The following is a 20,660-nucleotide window of genomic DNA, read 5'->3' on the forward strand; positions in this document are numbered from 1 at the left end:
TAACTACTGCATAGAAATTTTAAATACAGCTCAATGGCACCACCTGCTGCTCAGTTTTAGTTACAGCTTGTAGAGATTTGGGAAGTACACACATGTATAGAGCAGTGTTACTGGCATGACTGATTTCAAGTTAACTATTTCATTGCAAAGTTATTACTTTACTAATATTGCTTAATTTTATATTAATCCTGTACTAAATCAATTGCTGTCAGGAGTTAAAATACCTTTTAAACAAATCCTGGGTAACGACTTTAGTGGTGCTATATTATGTGCATCTTAACACCATGGGAATGAACACAAGTGACCATTAAATCTCTTACAGTGTGTCCTCCTGGGAAGGGATAAAATGCTGCAGTTTAATAATGGCTTTTCCAGAATAAGGCAACCCCTCTAGAGACATTGAGTACCCTCCTCTCTAAACCCATAGCTTTCCCATTATAGACGTAGGTTGGTGAGGATCAGGCAAATATAAGGGTCAGTCACACAAAACATTTAAATATGATGCAGAATCATATGTATATATGCATGTGTCTTGCATGAAAGTCTCACTTATGGGGCCCGTTCAATAGCCTGCTGTACCAATTGGCCAGGTTTGTAAATCCCGTCAGATGAGGACAACGCAGACCTTACCTGAAAGGTCACAACAGGCCTCCATTATGGTCATCCATTGGCCAAGGGGCTGAATGATTGGATCATCCTGATTTGGCCCAGTGTGTTGGTGGCCAATTGGGTTAAGATCTACTTGTTTGGGGAGCTGGCCATACATGGACCAGTATAAACTGCTGCAGCATTGAACTGGGGTCTGTTGCCCCAGGGGCCCCCACACCCCCTCAGGGACTTCTTATACCCGCGCACCTGCTCACTCACTGCCACCCCCTGGGTACCTTATACTATCGTTGCCATGATTAGGGAGGGAGGGAAGGCTGTGAGGCCTATGGAGGCCAACTGAGGCGCTCCTCTACCAAGAGGCTTTTTGGTCAGCAGTTGGGCCAACAACCTTGCCAAATAAGCAAATGTTTGTGTATGGCAAGCTTACATAATATAGGATGGACACTGTCTAGAAAGTTTTTATTTGTATATTCTGTATCTATAAATGTATATAGTATTTGTATTTTCTGGTGTAACTGGCCATTTAAAGCTTAGAGCACATTAAAAGGATCAGTGGTAACGATCATAGAGGCAAGGCCTGGCACCAGTATCCGGGACCCTGTGATATTGTGAACTGCCATGGAAAGCACAAGGATTGGCAATGTAACATTATAGGCTATTATAGAGCTGCATTGCTGGTTGCACTGTACATTTTCATTGGCTGACTGGGAAAGTTACATGGACGCGCAGCTACAGTGTATTAATATTTTATATATATATATAGAACTCCCAGAGCAGAGGTACATTTGGAGCAGAGAACACAAGCACAAGCTGCAGAATTTGCAACATTCTGATTCCTGTCACTTATAGTAACTATTATAATGCGGCTAGTCTTCTTTAGCTGCTTCCCATTCATTTCATTACAAACTTCTACTTGACAAATATATATCACTACCCAGAGCAAATGCGACTCATGAAGTGCAACGGAAATAATGAGATCAATGGGCATTTAGATAACTATCACTGCGTCAGCAACTGACTCCCTCCCTCTGACTCTCCCACAAAGAGCTTGGGGCTTAATGAGAAGGGGATAACAGCACTTGTTGGATTGCTAGTATTTCCCACAATGCATTGCACTGGCCTACAAAAACTAAGACACTCAGATAGACAAATAATTAAAGGGGAACTCCACCCAAACACTTAAACTTAAGCTTTTTGAAAAGAAAACATAATATTAAGCAACTTTCCAATAAACATCAGTTAAAGCAGAAGGAAAGGCTAATAAAGAGTTAATCTCAACCTTGAGTTGTCTCAATAGTGCCCTTAAGTCTCCCCATATTTCTCCTGTTCAGATGATCAGAAGCCAAACAGGAAGAAAAAACCCTGAGCTGTGTAAAGAAAGTTCCCATAATGCCTCACTCCTGCACAGACACCCCGACCAAGTGAACATGCTCAGTTAGTAAGACTATGAGTCAGCTTGCTGCTGATTGGCTCAGATTCACATTCCTAAGGGGGGAGAGTGAATTCTTAGCATTCTTGAGGGAGGGGGGAGCAGGAGAGGGCTGTGTCTGTGGCACTGGAATTACAGACACAAGAAATCTTTTCGCAGAGAAGTCAGTGCAGCGTTTCTGTAAGTGCTTATGGCTGTATTTACATAGACTTTTCTGATAAAGCTTACTTAGTTTTTACCTTTCCTTCTTTAAAATATAATCAGCCTTTTCATGATGTTAAATATAATAATATGGTTTGGAACAGTTCCCTAAGCCCCGCCCCCTGTTCCCCTGCGGATCTGGCTGGCTACTTTGAGACTCAAAGTGTAACAGTAGTCGACTCTCCTTAGCCTGCCTTCAGCCTGCATCCTCCTAATCCCACAATTCCCTGCACACGTGATGTCAATAAGGAAAGGAACATCACAGTGCAATGCATTGTGGGTTATGTAGTTCCTGCATGCTGTCTGTAAGCTGTGGAGAAGTTTTAGTCCCTCCTCCCCTGCCAGAAAGGGATGAACTGTTTTGCAGCTGGGTGTCAGCATATAAATATGGTATTTATTCATACTTTATGAAGGAACAGATTACAGTGATATGTATATCAGGGGCTTCTGTGTTGTGTGGGGCTCTTTAACAAATTTTGGTTCGGAAGCCGGAGTTCCCCTTCAAAGATAGCATCTACTTATAATTAGAGTTTATTTTCCCTTTAAAACTCTCCTATACAGTGCCTTCCAAAGGTATCCAGACCCTTGTCCCCAAATGATTTGTTATTTTCATCCCCGTCAGACATAACACCGGAGAGACAAGTGCGCCCGGGCTGCCAGTAACTTTAATTGGCCTGTCACTGGCCGTTATTTCACGCCTGGAGCATATTTGGAAACTTTCATGTAATTAAAATGTTTAAAATATAAAGAGCCATCACGTCGGGGGTGAGGATCGGGACGTACACACACAGTGCGTTCCTGTCAGATAATAAACAGGGCACTGCGTCCGTCTGTCTCAGCCATTGTTACAACACGGCTTGACTTTCCACAGCCCAGATGCTTTTATGACTTTTCCAGATCCATAATTCTCCAATATATAGACACAATATCAATGCATTTAGTGTCCTGAAAGACTTGGCTTTTTGGCAGCGGAATAAACCCGAGTTCCTCGCGTCTAGACGGGACTCACATGTGAGCTGCCATGGGGCTGTTTCACTCCTGCAAGGAGGAAATCTGGCTGCTCTGTAAAAGAGCCCATAGCCCGGGATGCTATTAGCGCGGGGATTCTAGGGGAATGGCTCTGTACGGCCAAGGGGAACCGCAGTGTTTATAGTTTGTATTCCGGCCCCCAGGGAACCCTGCAACTCCTTAAAGGGACACTGTGCTTTAAAATGTTTTTTCTGAATTGATCATATGCCCATACTGATATGTTATGGTGTAAAGATACTTAGGAGCTGTTATTTCCATAGTGTGGGTCCAGTAACATTCGCAGATACTAAAGAATCCACAGACATGTTCCATTATACATTCATCTCTTAAGGGGTTATGGAATAAAAAGCACAAAGTTTGCCCAGGAGCAGTAACCCAGAGCAACCAATCAGCAGGGAGAAGTTACTGGTCACCTGTTTAAAAGCAAACACCTTATTGGTTGCTATGGGTTACTGCTCCTGGGCAAGCTTAGTGTCTTTTATTGCATATGGGGTAGCGCTAATACAAGGAAATGTAATTAAACTAAAGTATTTGCGAACTAAACTGGTGAATAATCTATCAGTATTTGTTTTTATAGAAATATGTACAGTGATGCGTACATAAGTAGCGCTTTATAAATAAAGATATACATAGATATACTTATTAAGCCAGATTTATATTGAGGGGTAGCATGTTTCTACCTTTTGGACAATACAGTAACATTTTGGTGCCTGGGGGTAGACAGATTATAGGGTTCATTTATTAATGCTCCTGCTGCAAGTTTAGGATCACTAAGGGTTGCAGCAGGGGCATATCCAGGGTGGGTGTAATGCAACCCGTCATTTCTGCCTCCCATAGGGCATGGCATTAGTAGCATATTGCACCCACTGGCACTGCTTGCTGCCACAGATCTCTTTGCTTCATTTTAGAGAGTACAGACCTGCAGCCATTCAGCAGAGTAAAGGGCAGGGTGTAAATGTAAAAACATGTTAGTTTGTCCCAGCTCTGCTTAAATGAGCCCTCTTAACCTTAGCAATGCAATAAGTTACCAGCAGCACAAATGCTTTCAGGAGACTCTGAGATATGCAGTTCAACATCAACTGGATGTTTGCATTGTAGACAGTCCTGTTTTATATTATAATTATAAATAAGGGTAACACCCTCCAATTTAAACAAAACAGGGACTTTATAAATAAAGTTATACATACATACATACTGTTTGTCCATATATTGCAATATATTCAAGCTGGCCAACTACATCTAAGTCATCCCTGGTCTGGCCAGTCCTACACTCACTTTCATCTGATTCACAATCAGATTCTGATTTATCATTTACATGCAGTGCTCCATTGCTGCTTTTACATTAGAAAAAAGGGGAAAAAAGCTGTACTCCTTCTTCTAAAAAAGTCCTTTATTCCATTAGATATAAAAACCTGTGTGTCTATTGTAAAGCAAACAGCCTGACACATTTCGGGAAGAACCCTTAATCATAGGCCTGTGAGAAAGATAGGGTGTGCGGTTGGGTTACCTTAGCAAGTGGATTAGCAGTTCCCATATCTGCCATACTTTTTGTCCCAGGTGTCACGGTTAGGAGACTGAAACAGAAGAGTGCATGATACCAGAAGTAAAGTGGCCAGACATGGTGCCGACTGCTAGGGTCTTTTTAAGGCCTTGGTGGGCAAAGATCCAGTTGATCCTGCACTGACTGTTTCACACACAAAATATTCAAATATTAATGAATGTGTTTTATATTGAAGGTGGGAGGGAGGCATCAACCATTCTCACTCAAGATTCCAACAATTAGACAGTGATATGAAGCAAGCCAACTAGTCAATGCCATGGCTCAAAACAGAGGCATAATAAGTCATTATTACTAGGGATACACAATTTAATAAAGTAAAAATGTAAATCAGGGCTGTGGTGTCGAAGTCGGAAGCAATTTTGGGTGCCTGTAATCGGAGTCACAGGTACCATAAACTGACGAGTAGAGCTCGAAGGCAAGGCGGTGGAGTGAGAAGCAGTGTTATTCAATTTCCCCTCCATGTGCCATCAGGTGAGGGGGTTGGTTCTTGGGAGGGTTGTCAGGAGCATCAGGAGAGACATAGCCCAAGGAAAAATACAAAGTTAGGGGATTCTGTCATGATTTTTATGGGGTACTTTTTATTTCTAAAATACACTGTTTAAATAGCAAAGAATTCACTAAAATTTTATTTTTGAACCAACAAATGTATTTTTTTAGCTATTGGTGTGTAGGCGCCATCTCAGTGCATTGTGCCTGAGTCTGAGCTTTCAGCCAGCGCTACACATTAGAACTGCTTTCAGCTAACCTATTGTTTCTCCTACTCCCATGTAACTGGAGGAGTCCCAAGCCGGACTTGGATTTCTTACTATTGAGTACTATTCTGATACCTACTGGGAGCTGCTATCTTGCTCCCTTCCCATTGTTCTGCTGATCGGCTGCTGGGAGGGGGATATCACTCTAACTTGAAGCTCAGCAGTAAAGTGTGACTGAAGTTTATCAGAGCACAGGTCACATGGCTGTGGCACCCTGGGAAATGAAGAATATGGCCCCATGGGAAATTTCAAAATTAAAAATAAAAAAATCTGTGTTTTTGCAAAAACAGATTTCAATGCAGGATTCTGCTGGAGAAGCTCTATTAACTGATGTGTTTGAAAAAAACATGTTTCCCAAGACAGTTTTCCTTTAATGAAGACATAGTGGCATTGTAGGTCCCCAAAATCAGTGGGTCCTGTGTAGATACCCTATTTGCCCATTTTTAAAAGCAGCCCTGCTGACTGTGCATTAGGTGTGGGGAAACAGTTCAGTGTTTCACAGTTAGTTTTGGAACAGGTGAGGGGATAGTAGTTGAGTGTCAGAGAGTTTTTCCACTGGTATTTTGAGCATTTCCAGTAATTTGTGTTTATTTTGCTTAGCAAGGGTGTTTATTTTTTTTCTAATTGTGTTAACTTTACTACTCTCCTTATTGTGTACCAGTGATTTTGTCATTTGAAATTAAAATACTCCTTGACATAACTTGCTGAGGGTCACATACAGCAAGAGGGGCATGGAGGCTGAGCCTGGAGGTATATCCCACTACCTTCATACTATCCAAGGCAGCCACAGAGCAATAATAACACCTCAAAGAGCTTGATCATTTCTAATATTAATGATGCCTAATTACTTCCAGAGTAGTTCAGTTGTCTCCAGGCATTTGACATGGTATGATATGATTTATATTACACCTAAAGTTAGAAGCAGCTGTGACCTGACTCTATAATAATCCCAACCTTTCTTAATTTTTAGAAGAACCATTAGAATGCAGTTTGTATTATGTAGTTTGCTATTTATCCATGCTTGTCTGCTTGTGGCCACTAGATGGCAGAAGTGCTACAGGAGCCTTAGAGGTTACTAGGGGCCTGGTGGAAATTCAACAATGTATCACTGCATTTAACATATCACTGTTTCCACATGGTATATGCCAAAAAAATCTGATACAGTGTGATATATAGAAGCAAGGAACAACTGGAATAATGAAATTTCAAAAAGAAGCCTTTTTAAAGGCTGGTTGTAACAATTCTGCTGGGTATTGTAAATGCCTCAGGTGCACTTGATACTGCCGCTCCGTTCCTGGCGCTGGGCTCTGCTTTTTATGGAAAGATGGATTGAAGTTCAATTTAAGAATATTCGGTAATCCCTCTCAGGACAAACTGTAACAGCTGGTATTTCTGTGCTGCGGCAAATCGATTCCATACAGCGCTCACTAATACCTGTGCCTGGCTTCTGCCACACAACTCCGCCGGGTACATGGCACCGCCGCCAAGCACAACAGCCCCGTCACAGCAAAAATGGCCCTTCATTTGCAGCTATGGAAAGGGGCCTTTGCTTCCAGCGAAATATTAACATTTTATTCGTTCATTTGTCAGCAGTCAGTATTTCTCGCCATTTGGTACTTTTTCATTATAGCCATTGTATGGAAGGAAAATGGCATATCTGTATAGTGCCTATAGATGTATTTATCCCCTTAGACAGCGGATTTAATTTTGTTTTTTGACACTAATCAACAGAAATAGATTCACTTTAATTGAAACGAGTTGCAATAAAACCCCCAAATAACTGATTGTATCACTGTCATCACTGGTGTCGCAAATTCACTTCACATGTTGGATAGTCAAGGGGTTTTAATTGTGGTATAAATACATGTGTAATTGGAAGGTGCCTCTTCTGACATGTCAGTAATCAACAGAAATTAAAATTAAAATTAGGGTTTTAACCCTAACTCTAACAAATTTCACTTTAATTTAAATGAGTTGCAATGAAAAACCCCCATACGCTGATTGTATAAATATACACCCCCCCCCAGGACACCCCTAAACTATCACTGGTGCAGCCAATTTTCATATTCACATAAGGAGTTAAATGAAGATCACATGTTGGATAGTCAAGAGGTTTTAATTGTGGTATAAATACATGTGTAATTGGAAGATGCACCTTCTGACATGTCGGTAACATGGCATAACCTACACTATGAAGGGAATATAACACTCCAAGAAAGTCCATGAAGAGGGGATTGCAAAGCACAGGTCGGGGTTAAATATAAGAACTTTTTCAAGTCAGTGAATATCCCTTAGAGTACAGTTATATCAGCCATTTAGGAATGGAGAAGGTATGGCACAGCAGTTATAAAGGGGTTGTCTTGCCCGAAACGTTGCACCTCTGCAATAAAATTTGCAAGGGCTTGCCCTGCTTATAATTGCTCTGAGTGCCATTGCTCTCTATTTTTTGGAATTGTTTGTGAGGGTGCCGATCCCTCCAGCATTGTGCACCGAGCTCTTCACCTTGGAGTGCCAGGGTGTGCGAGGAATGTCTCCAAGTTGTCTACAGCAGTAAATCTGCCAGGAACAGGCCTCCCACCAAAAATGAGTGAGCGCTCAAGAAGGAGACCAGTGAGAAGGCTACCAAGAGACAACTCCAAAGCACTTACAAGTCTCAGTGTCTGAAATTGAAGAGATTGTGTATCCAACAACTGTGGCCCAGGTGCTTCACCAGTCGCATCTTTATGGGAGAGTTACAAAAACAAAGTCACATGGTATCTTACCTGTAGGTTGACAGAGGGCATAAGGGAAGCTCTGAGGGCAGCTTGGGGTAGGTTTTATGGTCTGACAAAACCAAAACTGACCTATGTGGCCATCAGACTAAATGCCTTGTTTAGAGTAAGACAAAAGCTGCACTCGCCGTAAACGCCCCATGCCTACTGTGAAACATGGAGGTGGCAGCATTATGTTTTAGAGGTGCTTCTCTGCTGCAGGCCCTGGAAGGCTTGTGAAGGGTAGAGAGCAAAATGAATGCAGCAAGATACAGTGAAATCCTGGAGGGAAATATGGCATAGTCTGCGAGAACCTGAGCTTGGGAGAAGATTTGTCTCTAAGCAACAAAATGAGCCCAAGCATAAAGCTAAAAGTACTCCACAATGGCTTAGGGTTAATGTCCTGGAATGGCCGAAAGGCCAATTTCCAATTTCATGCACAGTCTCCATGTAACCAGGCAAAGCTTGAGCAATGGGCAGATAGTGTCCTAATGTGCAAGGCTTTCCGGGGCTTCCCCACAGACTCAAGGCTGGAATCACTGCCAAAGTAGTATCTACGGAATACTGACATGCAATCACCGATTTTGTGTTTTCTCCTTGGAAAACAAAAGGAGAGTATACCCCCTTTATCCAACATTAGTTTAATGAATAGGCATGTGTGGAACATACTTTTTGCCTATTGATTTGATTAATAAATATCTATGGTCTTTGTTATTTATTACTCTAAACAGGGCAACATTTGAAAATAGAATTAAAGCCCCTTTGTACTTCCTGATCCTAAAGAGCAAAGTCAAACAAACCAGCATCCCACTCCCTTCCCATAAACCCCTCCCTTCCCACAACTACAGCCTGTTATCTTTTTAGATAAAGTGCGGCTCATAATACAGAGGCATGTCGGTGGGTAATTTTCAGATTGTGCCCTGTTTAGAGTAATAAATAACAAGAACCATTGATATTTCCTAATCAAATGAATAGGCAAAATGATGTTCCACGCATGCCTATTTATTGAACTAATGTTAGGGGGGTATGCTGTCCCTTTATTCCAGAAGTACAATGTGGCTTTAGTTTCATTTTCAAATTTTGCCCTGTTTAGATAATAACAATAAAAAACAAAAACCATAGATTTGCTAAATAACAGAATAGGTAAAATGTAATCAGCACATGTTCTTTGTACCAATGTTGAAAAAGGAGGTTACTATGCCTTTAAATCCACTGTGACTTAGGGGGTCTATTTATCATGATGTGTAAAAAGCGGAGTGAAGCATTACCGGTGATGTTGTCCAGGTCAACCAATCAGCAATTAGATTTCAACAGTTAGAAAATCAAAGCAAAGCATCCGATTGGCTACTATAAACAACATCACAACATACCCCTTAGTGTTCAATTACAAGAGGATGGGGTGAATAGTTTTAATAGGCACTATATAGACATATTTTCATAACATGTGTCTAGAACCTTACTGCTGTTCTAAAGTAACCCAGAACTGTAAGTTTTCAACCTCAATGTATCCCTAATTGGGACTCCAGCCCATGGGCTTGGTTCAACACTTTTTGGGGAATTTTGGGTAAAACCAAAGTCTGAGAACCTGCGAGGTACATTTAGTAAAAAATATTCTCATTCTGGGTTATGGTTAGGGGAAACAAACAGCAAGAAAAGGCTGTATACAGTATATATACAGGTAAAATAGAATTGATTTCAATGTGACTTAGCTAATATTTGTTATATGAGTGTTACTGAGGGAGGGCCATATTTTAATTAGGAGGAATTATTGTTTGTTGAGTGAATGCCAGCACTGCACTTTTCCCTTAATGCCACTCTGCATGTGTCCCCCGCCACTCCTGTCTGGTACAGTGCATCTGAGCTCAGCAAAACCATGCATACTGTAATGTCTCTTAATGTAGCTAACCCTCCAGCTACAGAAATATAACTCGCAGCAGCCCCCCAGCTGTGTCCTATTAGCTTCTGGGCACTGGTTATGGAACTCCTTTATAATATTCTTTTGTTTTACCAAAGGGGGTACATATTCCCTATATAATGTACATTTGTCAAACTTCCTGCTTGCCACCTTTCTTGCCAACCTGACTGTCCCTTCTCAGCCTGTCAGTTACAGCTTCTAATGCTAACGGACTCCTGCTGCACAAATATGGCCGCCCCTCATAGAGGGACATGGGGTATCAGTTAGGTAATGTTAAAGCATCGGACAAATACCTTTATGGCAAAATTATAAATAGCATGGAAACATTTTGTTATGATAGCTGTAAAAAAGGTTTCATTTCTGGTGTCGGCATTTCTTTAAGCTTTTTGAAAAGTAAACAAGATTTCGAGCAACTCTGCAATATATATAAGTTGAAAAATACTCATAATTTTTAATGTAATAATATGGTTTGGAACAGCTCCCTTAAGCCCGGCACTCTGTTCTCCTGCTCATCTGTCTGACTACTTTGAAACCAAAAAAAATTTAACAGTAGTCGACTGTCCTCAGGCTGCCTTCAGCCTGCATCCTCCCAATCCCACAATTCAATACACACATGATGTCAATAAGGAAAAAAACATCACATCACAGTGCAGTGTATTGTGGGTTATGTAGTTCCTGCATGCTGTCTGTAAGCTGTGGAGAAGTTGTTACAATTTGTAACATCAATGTTTTAGTCCCTCCTCCCCTGCCAGGATTTCAAATGATGCAGAAAGAGAAGAACTGTTTTGCAGCTGGATTTCAGCATATAAAATGGTATTTATTCATACTTTTTGAAGGAACAGATTACAGTGATAGGTATATTAGGGGTTTCTGTGTTGTGTGGGGCTCTTTAACAAATCTTCCCCTTTAATCTATTCTTTCCCAGTTTTCTATAGAGTGTTCTAACACCATGCTTCTAAAAATATAGTGTTCTAGGTTGCACTAATGTGGTGAATCTATTCCTTTTCCTTTAAAAGGAAAGACACATCTTTTAAAAAATAAAAGTAATTGCATTGTTAGAATTTTCCAATGGGTTCTTTAAAAAGCCAAGAACTACAAAAACACCAGCACCCGTGTGTAATAAAAGGCACTGTGTTTGCCAAGGTGCAGTAACACATAGCACCCAATAAGATGTTCGCTTTTAAACAGGTGACCAGTAAATGGTACCTGCTGATTGGTTGCTATGGGTTACTGCTCTTGTGCAAAGTTAGTGCCTTTTATTGCATAACTTCTACCCTCCAGGGGCTTATATACTTAGTAATGTAATGTACCATTGCCCTACAATTGTGATAGAAATTGTATTTGTGCTTCCAATAAAACCAATATATGCAGTTTCCCTTAAACTTGTAGCTGCCAAAAGCCAAGGGTTCTGCTGGATGTTTCTGGAATAAGTGCAGGTATTGTTGTCCGTCCCTGCCCATCACGCCGGGCCTGGCCGCATTTTATTTACAGTGAGATAAATGCGCAGAATAATTGGAGACATGTGCGTGTTAGTGCAGCCAGTGTGTCTGTCGTTTCTCCCCATCCATTCTCCGTTCTGAGGATTCTGCGCTTTATCAAACATTTCTCAAATCTGACACCAAAAGGAAAAACAACTTTTCCTTCCATGGTGAAAGTCACCTTGTGGAATGAGTACTATCTGCAGCACAGTCCTGCTTCTTTGTACAGCGTGTCCTTGGCTAGCTCTCCGGTTTCCTGGAGGGACCACTCGACGTGCTTTCATGCTTGTCTTACGCAGACAATGTACAGAATCCAGCGCTTATCACTTGTCTCCAATGTTGCAATGTGCATTCCCTTCCAAGCTGAGTAACTGCAATGTCACTGTTATAGCATTATAGTGATTTTTTATTTATTTATTTAAATAAAAATATTTTGGGAATCGCAAGACGAATGACTCATCAGCTTAGTCAAACTCAGCACGGTTATTTCCTTGTTGTATGGCCAAACACTGTGTTCTGTGAGTTTCCCGAATTCCTCCGACTGAGTTTTTAAATGCTCAGTGCTCCCCTAAGGTTCCCCCTCTGCTACAGTGTCACAGACATGTTCTCCTACAGGGCATTGCTGGGTCATCCAGCTCGATGACTAGGAAGCCATACTACCAGTTAGTTGGGGTGTCAAGACCCATGTGAAAAATGTATTTTGTGTGGCTAAACTCCATTATACAGGCATTTCTTGCTGTTAAAGGAAAATTATACCCCCAGAATGGATACTTAACCGACATAGAGTTTATATCACATTAAGTGTCCTATTAAAGAATCTTACCTGCCTGGGTGCATGTAAAAAAATAAATGTATAGAACAGGGATCCCCAACCTTTCTTACTCATGACCCACAGTCAAATGTAAAAATACTTGGAGAGCAACACAAGCACCATAACAGTTCATGGAGGAGCCAAATAAGGGCTAAGATTGGCTATTAGGCAGCCTCTATGCACACTATCAACTTACAGGGGGCTTTATTTGGTAGGAAATCTTGTTTTTATTCAACCAAAACTTGCCCCCAAGTCAGGAATTCAAAAATAACTCCCTGGTTTGGGGGCACTGAGAGCAACATCCAAGGGGTTGGGGAGCAACATGTTGTCCCCGAGTCACTGGTTGGGGATCCCTGGTATAGAAAAAGGGTACCACACTCACTGGGAGTTTTATTAAGTAAGAGCCAACATTGAGAGCACAAACAGTGCTCTTCTTCAGGGACAAACCACTGTGGTTTTTCTTAATAAAACCTTTTTTCTTGTTTACAATGTTCCAGTAAGTGCAGTACCTTTTTCTATATATATCAGTAAATATTGCCCTTTTACATCTTTTCCCTTGAGCCACCATTTTGGTCTGTGTGCTCCCTCAGAGATCACCTGACAGGAAATAATGCAGCTCTATCCAGAAGTAGTGTGGAAGCAAAAGTTGTGTGCCCTTGGTTTGACTGTGAATTATATGATCCCAGGGGGCCCATAATACTTAAAATGGCAGTTTTCTATTTGGGATTCCCAATGGTATATACTACTAAAAAAGTGTATTTTTATGAAAATGGTTTATTGATGAAGATGAAGCTTGGTTTTACAGGTTAGATGATTTATGTGGCCTGCATTGTTCTGGGGCAGTGATCCCCAACCAGTGGCCCGGGGGCAACATGTTGGTCATCAACCCCTTGGATGTTGCTCCCAGTGCCCCCAAACCAGGTAGTTAATTTTGAATTCCTGACTTGGGGGCAAGTTTAGGTTGAATAAAAACAAGATTTCCTACCAAATAAAGCCCCTGTAAGCTGATAGGGTGCATAGAGGCTGCCTAATAGCCAATCTTAGCCCTTATTTGGCACCTCCTTGAACTTTTATGGTGCTTGTGTTGCTCTCCAAGTCTTTTTACATTTGACTTTGGTTCACGTGTAAGAAAGGTTGGGGACTCCTGTTCTGGGGTATACTTTTCCTTTAAGGGAAGCTTTAGCTAAAATAGCAACTGTTCTAGTTTAGACAGACTTAGATTTAATATATGTGAAATATTTAAGATAAAATATTGATTCATCCCAGAAAGTACTCACATGGGAGCAAGAAAATATTGTTTATGACCCACTAGAAAGCACTAGGAATGTAAGAAGGCTAATGTATAAGTAAGTGCACGTGTACATGCTTTATAAGAGCGTTGAGTAGGTATTGAGTAGAGTGCCACTTAAAAGTTGCTGTTAAGCTGCCATGAAAAAATAGAAGACTTTTCACAATGCACAGGAATTCTATGCCAAAAAAGGCAAACACCTGATTGTTGCGTGTATGTGCCTTTAGGAGTATAAAATCCTGTAAAATATTTTCGTCACTGTCCACAAAAAAAAGGCTGAAGAATGCAGAGATGATCTACCACTGTCCAGTATTTTCCAGGGAGTATATTAGGTGACTCTGGCACATTGAGAGGGTGGCCTCATTCCAAATAAGGTCCTCCGCATCTAGAAGAAAATCAATGTGATGTTTCAGAAAGAGGTTAATATAGAGTTGGATCTAAAAAAAATCTTGGAATGTGGAACTAGAGACTGCTGCTGTTGTCACAAAAACAACTGTTGGGCTCAGGTAATGTACATGGCCAAAGCCCTGCAAAGGCTGTAGTGCCAGGAAAGAAAGTGTGTAGGTGTCAAACAAGTGGTCCTGGAAAACAGGTAGATCTTCCTACTCCAAGGCCCTTGGGTACTTATGATACAAGCCAATCCTTGTAGTCCCAGATGGTTTTTTTACTGTATGGGTAAGACTGAAGGTTTGTAAATATTAAATAACTTACTGAAAATATGGATGTTACAAGCTCATATTGTTATGAGAGAGACACTCCAAACACTCCAAGTGGCCCGAGTGACTCTCACTAGTCCTTTGGGGGACATTGACTGGGAAAGTTTGCTTGCCCGTTTTAGGATCTGGATATTAAGTAACCCAGCATTGACTGCCTCTAGCAGTTTTATCCATCAGTGCCGAAACTCGCTACTGCCCATGTTGACGGAACATAACAGAAAACTGACCAGTAGTAATTGTACTGTGATTTTATTTTCTAGAAATCTTTATGAAAATGGTATGCCTGCATGGTTCGGCCATAGCCATGTTCACAGCAGTGACATCAGCAAAGACAGATTGTTTGGCTTAGTTCAGGATGTCCAAAATACAGACCTCTCATTTCTGATTCAACAAATGGCCGCTGAGAAGAAGCTTAGGGCTTTAGCATAGGGCTATCGTTTTCAGGCAGCGTTTCTCAAAGCTCCTAGGTACTCTGTGGTATTCACTCATTGGCAGCCTTTTACAAACGCCTGTTTATTATCTATCATTACCAAAGTCTTGTCTTGAAACCTCTTTTCTGATGACGGATGAGAACTGCATTTGGCCTACCTAATCTCGCCATTTCCCTTTGTGATTTAATACCTCAGTTCCTAAGAGATCCTTGGATTTCCCTTGCTTGAAGCCAAAACATAGCTGAAATCGTTATGTTATTTTAGCCAACACCACCCAAGAACGTGGTTTTGTAGAACCTGCATATGTTGCGGTATTGCACATTAAAAACAATTTGTAAATGGGGCTTATAATTTGCAAGCTGATATTTCTGCCGACTGATGTTAAATGTAACACTTTCAGTTCCCGAATTCGTTGGAGCCGTTGTACTTTGCTGTAAGTTAGACAAATAAAGAACCTGCTTTTTAGGCTCTGCCAAACTTTTGCCAGCATCACCACAGTTGGGGAGGATTTGTGACTGCTAACTTTTTATTTTATCTCAACCTAGAAGATTTATTTATAGCAGGGATAAGAAGTCAAGTGTTTAGAACTGAACCTTCCAGTATGCTGCAAAGCATAAGGCTCGAATGCTCTTATGAAAGGTCTTGGGAATTTTGGCTCAGGACATGTAGAGGGACCATGAGATTAGAGCAGGAGTTGTTGGACTTCATGCATTCAAGCCCTTTTAATAGGGGCAGCCTTTGGTCAGGGACCCACTTTCCAAGTTCAAAGTATCTAGCTTAAGGTTAAACTTGATGGATGTATGTCTTTTTTGAACCTAACTTACTATGTAAGTTGAGCCCCCTCAGACCCATAGTTTGGGTACTCCAGAAGAACATTCGATATGCTACTTGTGGCTTTATGACATTACAGGGCTTATTTACATTCACAAGTACACTGAGCAAAATTTCAAGCACAATCACCATTTGTTTTTCACAGAGCAGCAGTTTTGTTTCCATAATTTCAGCATCATTGCAGACACAAGGGGGTGATGCGCTTGATGCAGTTTTGTGCACTGTGCAACAGTGCACACCATTGCATCATGGATCCTTCTGCCTGGCATGTTCGCAGTTCAGTTGACGCCTGAGCCAAATACTTTAGGTGTAAGTGTGCTGTGGCTATTGCTGGGGAGTGAAGGGAACCCTGGTGCTACTTCCTTGTTAGGAGGTGGTGCTTGCGCTAGGGTTCCCTTGTGCAGTAGATTTGGAACAAAAGGCAGGAAGGACTGAGCGCCAGTGAGCACAACTATATGCTGGTAAAAGGAGTGGATTTCATTTTCAGCTTTGCATAACCTCACTCTGTAACTTTGTTTGGGAGAGCCATGTATATCTGATCCAGTAACAAAGGCAAGCTCCTGTAGGTTTTGGGGTCATTCGGTGCCTCATAACGACTTCTACATGTTAAAGTTCATTATATCTGATTATCGGTCAGCAGTACAATAGTTTAGTCTTTAGTACCTTTTGTGGAGAGCCTTGAAACGTGTAGATGCTGTAAAAACATATTAGGATTGAAATAACACAGCCAGTCCTTACTGATTTACCAGCAGAATCCTTTTACAAAAAAATGCAAATACATCATTTAGGAAGAAAAATACCTTTACATGTTTGGGAAAAAAAATCTATTTCATAGAAAGTATTTGTCAAGCTGTCATGTTAACCACTTTTATATTGGATTGGTTTTTACTTTCTTGGGTTTCAACACTCGAGGGCTTTCTGTGGTCCAAGAGGCCTTTACCCTCCTATAAAATCCTGTATTGTAACCCTACCATGCAGAAACTGAAATGGCTCCCCAGATACGTTCTCCAAATATCTGCAGCCAGTGGACTGGCAAACACACATGAATGCACTTATTTAGAGTACAAGGGAATAAGGCTTATTATCGCCAAATCATGGTCTGGCGGCACGCCCCTGAGGTGAAAGCTGTTAATCAATGCCTTGGAGGAAATATAACCTAAGATAGCCTCAAAACACAGGCCCAGTCTGTGCTAGCACATTCGGGTTCTTGTTTTAATTTCTCACTCTTTTTGCCTTGCATAAGTTAACACAGCAGAGCCAAGGTTGAGGTTCCCCGAGACAATTACAGTGACTCTTGGTTATAACATTATCGTACAAGTCCATGGTACTTCAACCTTGGTCATGCTCCATGGTGCTTCAGCCTTGGTCATACTCTGTGGGGCTTTAACCTTAGTCATAAGGCATAATGCTTCAGCCGTGGTCACACTCTGTGGCGCTTTAACCTTAGTCATAAGCCGTAGTGCTTCAGCCTTTGTCATGCTCCGTGGTGCTTTAGCCTTGGTCATGCTCCGTGGTGCTTTAGCCTTGTTCATGCTCCGTGGTGCTTTAGCCTTGGTCATGCTCCGTGGTGCTTTAGCCTTGGTCATGCTCCGTGGTGCTTTAGCCTTGGTCATACTCTGTGGTGCTTTAGCCTTGGTCATACTCCGTTATGCTTCAACCTTGGTCAAAATTATTGTAACCAGTGGCTGCTTCCTTTGTAGGCTGTGCACAAAGAACTTCTTGTACTCACTTTCCCAAACCATGTGAGAATGATGAGTGTTGGGTCTTTGCATGAATTATATATTACACAACATTTATGTTTGGTCCATGGGTATTTGTGCACATTGATTGTCCTGTGTGAGTGAGATAGAATATTTATTGTAACTTGTATATACAAAGAAGGAGTTGTGTTATAAGACTGTAAGCGTAAATGCAGGCAACGTTCTATTATTATTGGGTCTTTTGTGGTTTCTGGGATAATTTTACTGGATGACGGAGGAGACTGTTGACTTTATCCCTGTTCCTCAGAAAACAAACCAACCCTTAAAGACCTTTAAATAGTTATCCAGTTGTCTGTATTTGATCCTTCTGCAAAATGGACTCAACTTGTCACATTATGTAATTATGGTATTTAGAAGTGACGCAGTCATGTTAGGCTAAAAGCACCAAGCGGTATAGCATGCTGAGAATTCATTTAAACTCTTACAGTTGGATCAGACTATTTAAGGTCCCCTAAAAGATGAGGTATCACATTAGTTGGAACAAATGACTTCATTTGACCAAACTGGATCAAAGTTTTGTGTAAAAGAGTCCTTATATTACAGTGTGCATGGCAGGAGTTTCATGTGCCTAGAAAATGGCTAGCTTTGATGTGCATAATTGGAACAATACTTAAAGGAAAACTATACCCCCAGAATGAGTACTTAATCATCAGATCGTTTATATCATATTAAGTCGCCTATTAAGGAATCTTACCAAAATATATATATATAAATACAAAGACAATATACATATTGCCCTTGTACATCTTTTCCCTTGGGGCTGTGAAACACTTGTCTCGATTTGCCGAAGCCGCCAAAGTTTCCTCTCAAGGCAACTTCCATGACTTGGGCAAATCGCGGCACCACGTATGCCATCCCACCGGCGATTTACTTTCTAGCCAGTGGGATGGCATTTTGGGGAGATTAGTCGCCCGCGACAAGGGAGATTTGTCACATGGTGACTAATCTCCCCGTGTGTCACAGCCCTGAAGCCACCATTTTGTAATGGTCTGTGTGCGCCCTCAGAGATCACCTGACAGGAAGAAGTGTGGGAGTAAAACACAGATCTTTGCCCATTAATTAGCTGCTGTGACCCAACATGTATGTGTGCACTTCGATTGTTTGTGTGCACTGTGAATTGTATGATCCCAGAGGTGGCCCTTAGTACTTAAAATGGCAATTTTCTTTTTAGGATTATCCCATGGCACATACAGAAAATGTAAGGTTAGGTGATATCTTTTATTAGCTAACTGAGGAAGTAAAAATTGCAAGCTTTCGGAGCACCCAGGTCCCTTCATCAGTGGCCTGGGTGCTCTGAAAGCTTATAATATTTACTTAATATTATAAAAAGGTATCACCTAACCTTAAGTTTTCTACATTTTTTCAATGGCTAACACAGTACAACATCTTAAAACCAATGACACATACAGTATCTAGTAGAATTAAGTCTAAAACAACTGGACTTTTCTGAGTTTTTCTTGAAAACGTTTCATTGATGCCTAACTGAACAAGTTCAATGGAACCATTGTGATTGGATGTCTGTGACTCTACTACCATCAAGAGTTTAAATACCGGGGAATTCCCTACCAGTCATTTGAACTGAAGAAGCCACTCGGATGAGTGGTGAAACGTTTTCAAGAAAAACTCAGAAAAGTCCAGTTGTTTTAGACTTAATTCTACTAGATACTGTATATCATGACCTGGATGAATGAGAATCTTCATAGACAATGACACATACTACTGAAAAAGTATCATTTTATGTAAATGGTTTGTCTATGAAGGTTTTCATTCATCCAGGTTATGGTATATCTAGTATAAATAAATCTAAAGCAACTGGACTTGAAAATGGTTTATTTACATGATGCTTGGTTTATGTGGTATAGCTTTAGAGACCTTAATTGTTTGGGGGTACAGTTTTGAAAGACCTTGTATTTATGTATCGAGCCCTGATATTGTATTGTAAGAAACCTGCTTGACCTAAAATGAGCTGCGAGGCGCAGAGTCTAAGCTGAATTAGCGGTCCTCTTGAAACTGTAGGAGTGGGCCGTTTTCTCCTCACTCGGGTGGCTGAGCAGCGCGCATTACAACCCCCTGTGTTTACATTGCAGAGTGTTAATGGGGTGCGCACCTCAGGTGCTGTTTTCTTAACCTCGAGGTTGCAACACCATGTGATTTTACTTGTCCATTTAAAATATGCCTTTACAGAGTGCGTTGACTAAACAATTGTGCTATTAAACTGATATGATTCATGGGTTAGGAACACCACAGCTGGTTTAGCAGGACAATATATTTTGTCATCTCTGATGTCCTGGTACCAGAGAGATAAATCTGGCTGCCTGCTGACGGCCGAGCGAGAGGCTGGAACCATTGATCAGCAGACAAGGCATCTCACTTCAGCCATTACATTTCTTTTCCTATTATTAGCCTTGTCGGCCCACTCTAATCACACATAATTATTTCTCATTTGATTTAAGTACTTGAACCAAAATCAGATGCTTTTCACGGCACACTTACTTCAGGATGATAATTGGCTCCTGTACTTTGGTAGTGATGTATTTCTATAGGACTTAGAGTCACGATATAAATATATATAGAATGTTTTAAAAAAAATTCTAAAATGCAGTAATTTACAGTTCCAAGGAAGGTTTTATGGTACAAATTATGCTTGTGTTCTTTCTAGGGGGAAACCAGCAGGTTCCATAAATCTTGGCTGGCGGCTTGGCCCGAGTAGCTCTGACTGATAGCGATTGCTGCCTCTTGGCTGCATCTTCGACCTGTAACGCTCCGTGTGAGATTCTGCAACCATGCCAGCGCTATCGACTGGAGCTGGAAGTGACACAGGTAAGGGAGATGTTATTCTACCGACCCATTCTTTCTACCGTTCACAACTGTAAATCCCTCACACATAATGAATTCTGTTTGTTTAGCACAAAAATGTGCGCTAATAGGCCATAAAGCCTCTCCCCGCAGCCTGACATTGTGAGGTGTATCATGTGGAGTAGCAGCGGGGAAATTATTTTTTATTTAAAGAGTGACCTGATGAACCAGTGAACTCTGAGAATTATTTTCCTGCATTCCAGAATTGCTCTTCATACTTCCCAGATGTCCTTATTTAAGTAA

General features: G+C 41.1%; 1 protein-coding gene across 4 annotated transcripts in view; it reads left to right on the forward strand.

Annotated features, from left to right (window-relative positions):
- mpp7 (membrane protein, palmitoylated 7) overlaps nucleotides 1–20,660 on the forward strand; it is a 203,917-nt gene that overhangs the window by 51,705 nt on the left and 131,552 nt on the right. For all 4 annotated transcript variants that reach the window (XM_031903186.1, XM_031903188.1, XM_031903187.1 and 1 more), the window contains 1 exon segment: nucleotides 20,221–20,381. In XM_031903186.1, coding sequence (XP_031759046.1) covers nucleotides 20,345–20,381 — 37 coding nt within the window. In that variant the 5' untranslated portion in view covers nucleotides 20,221–20,344.

The sequence above is a fragment of the Xenopus tropicalis genome, chromosome 6, assembly GCF_000004195.4.
Source record: "Xenopus tropicalis strain Nigerian chromosome 6, UCB_Xtro_10.0, whole genome shotgun sequence".
Taxonomy (NCBI): Eukaryota; Metazoa; Chordata; class Amphibia; order Anura; family Pipidae; genus Xenopus; species Xenopus tropicalis.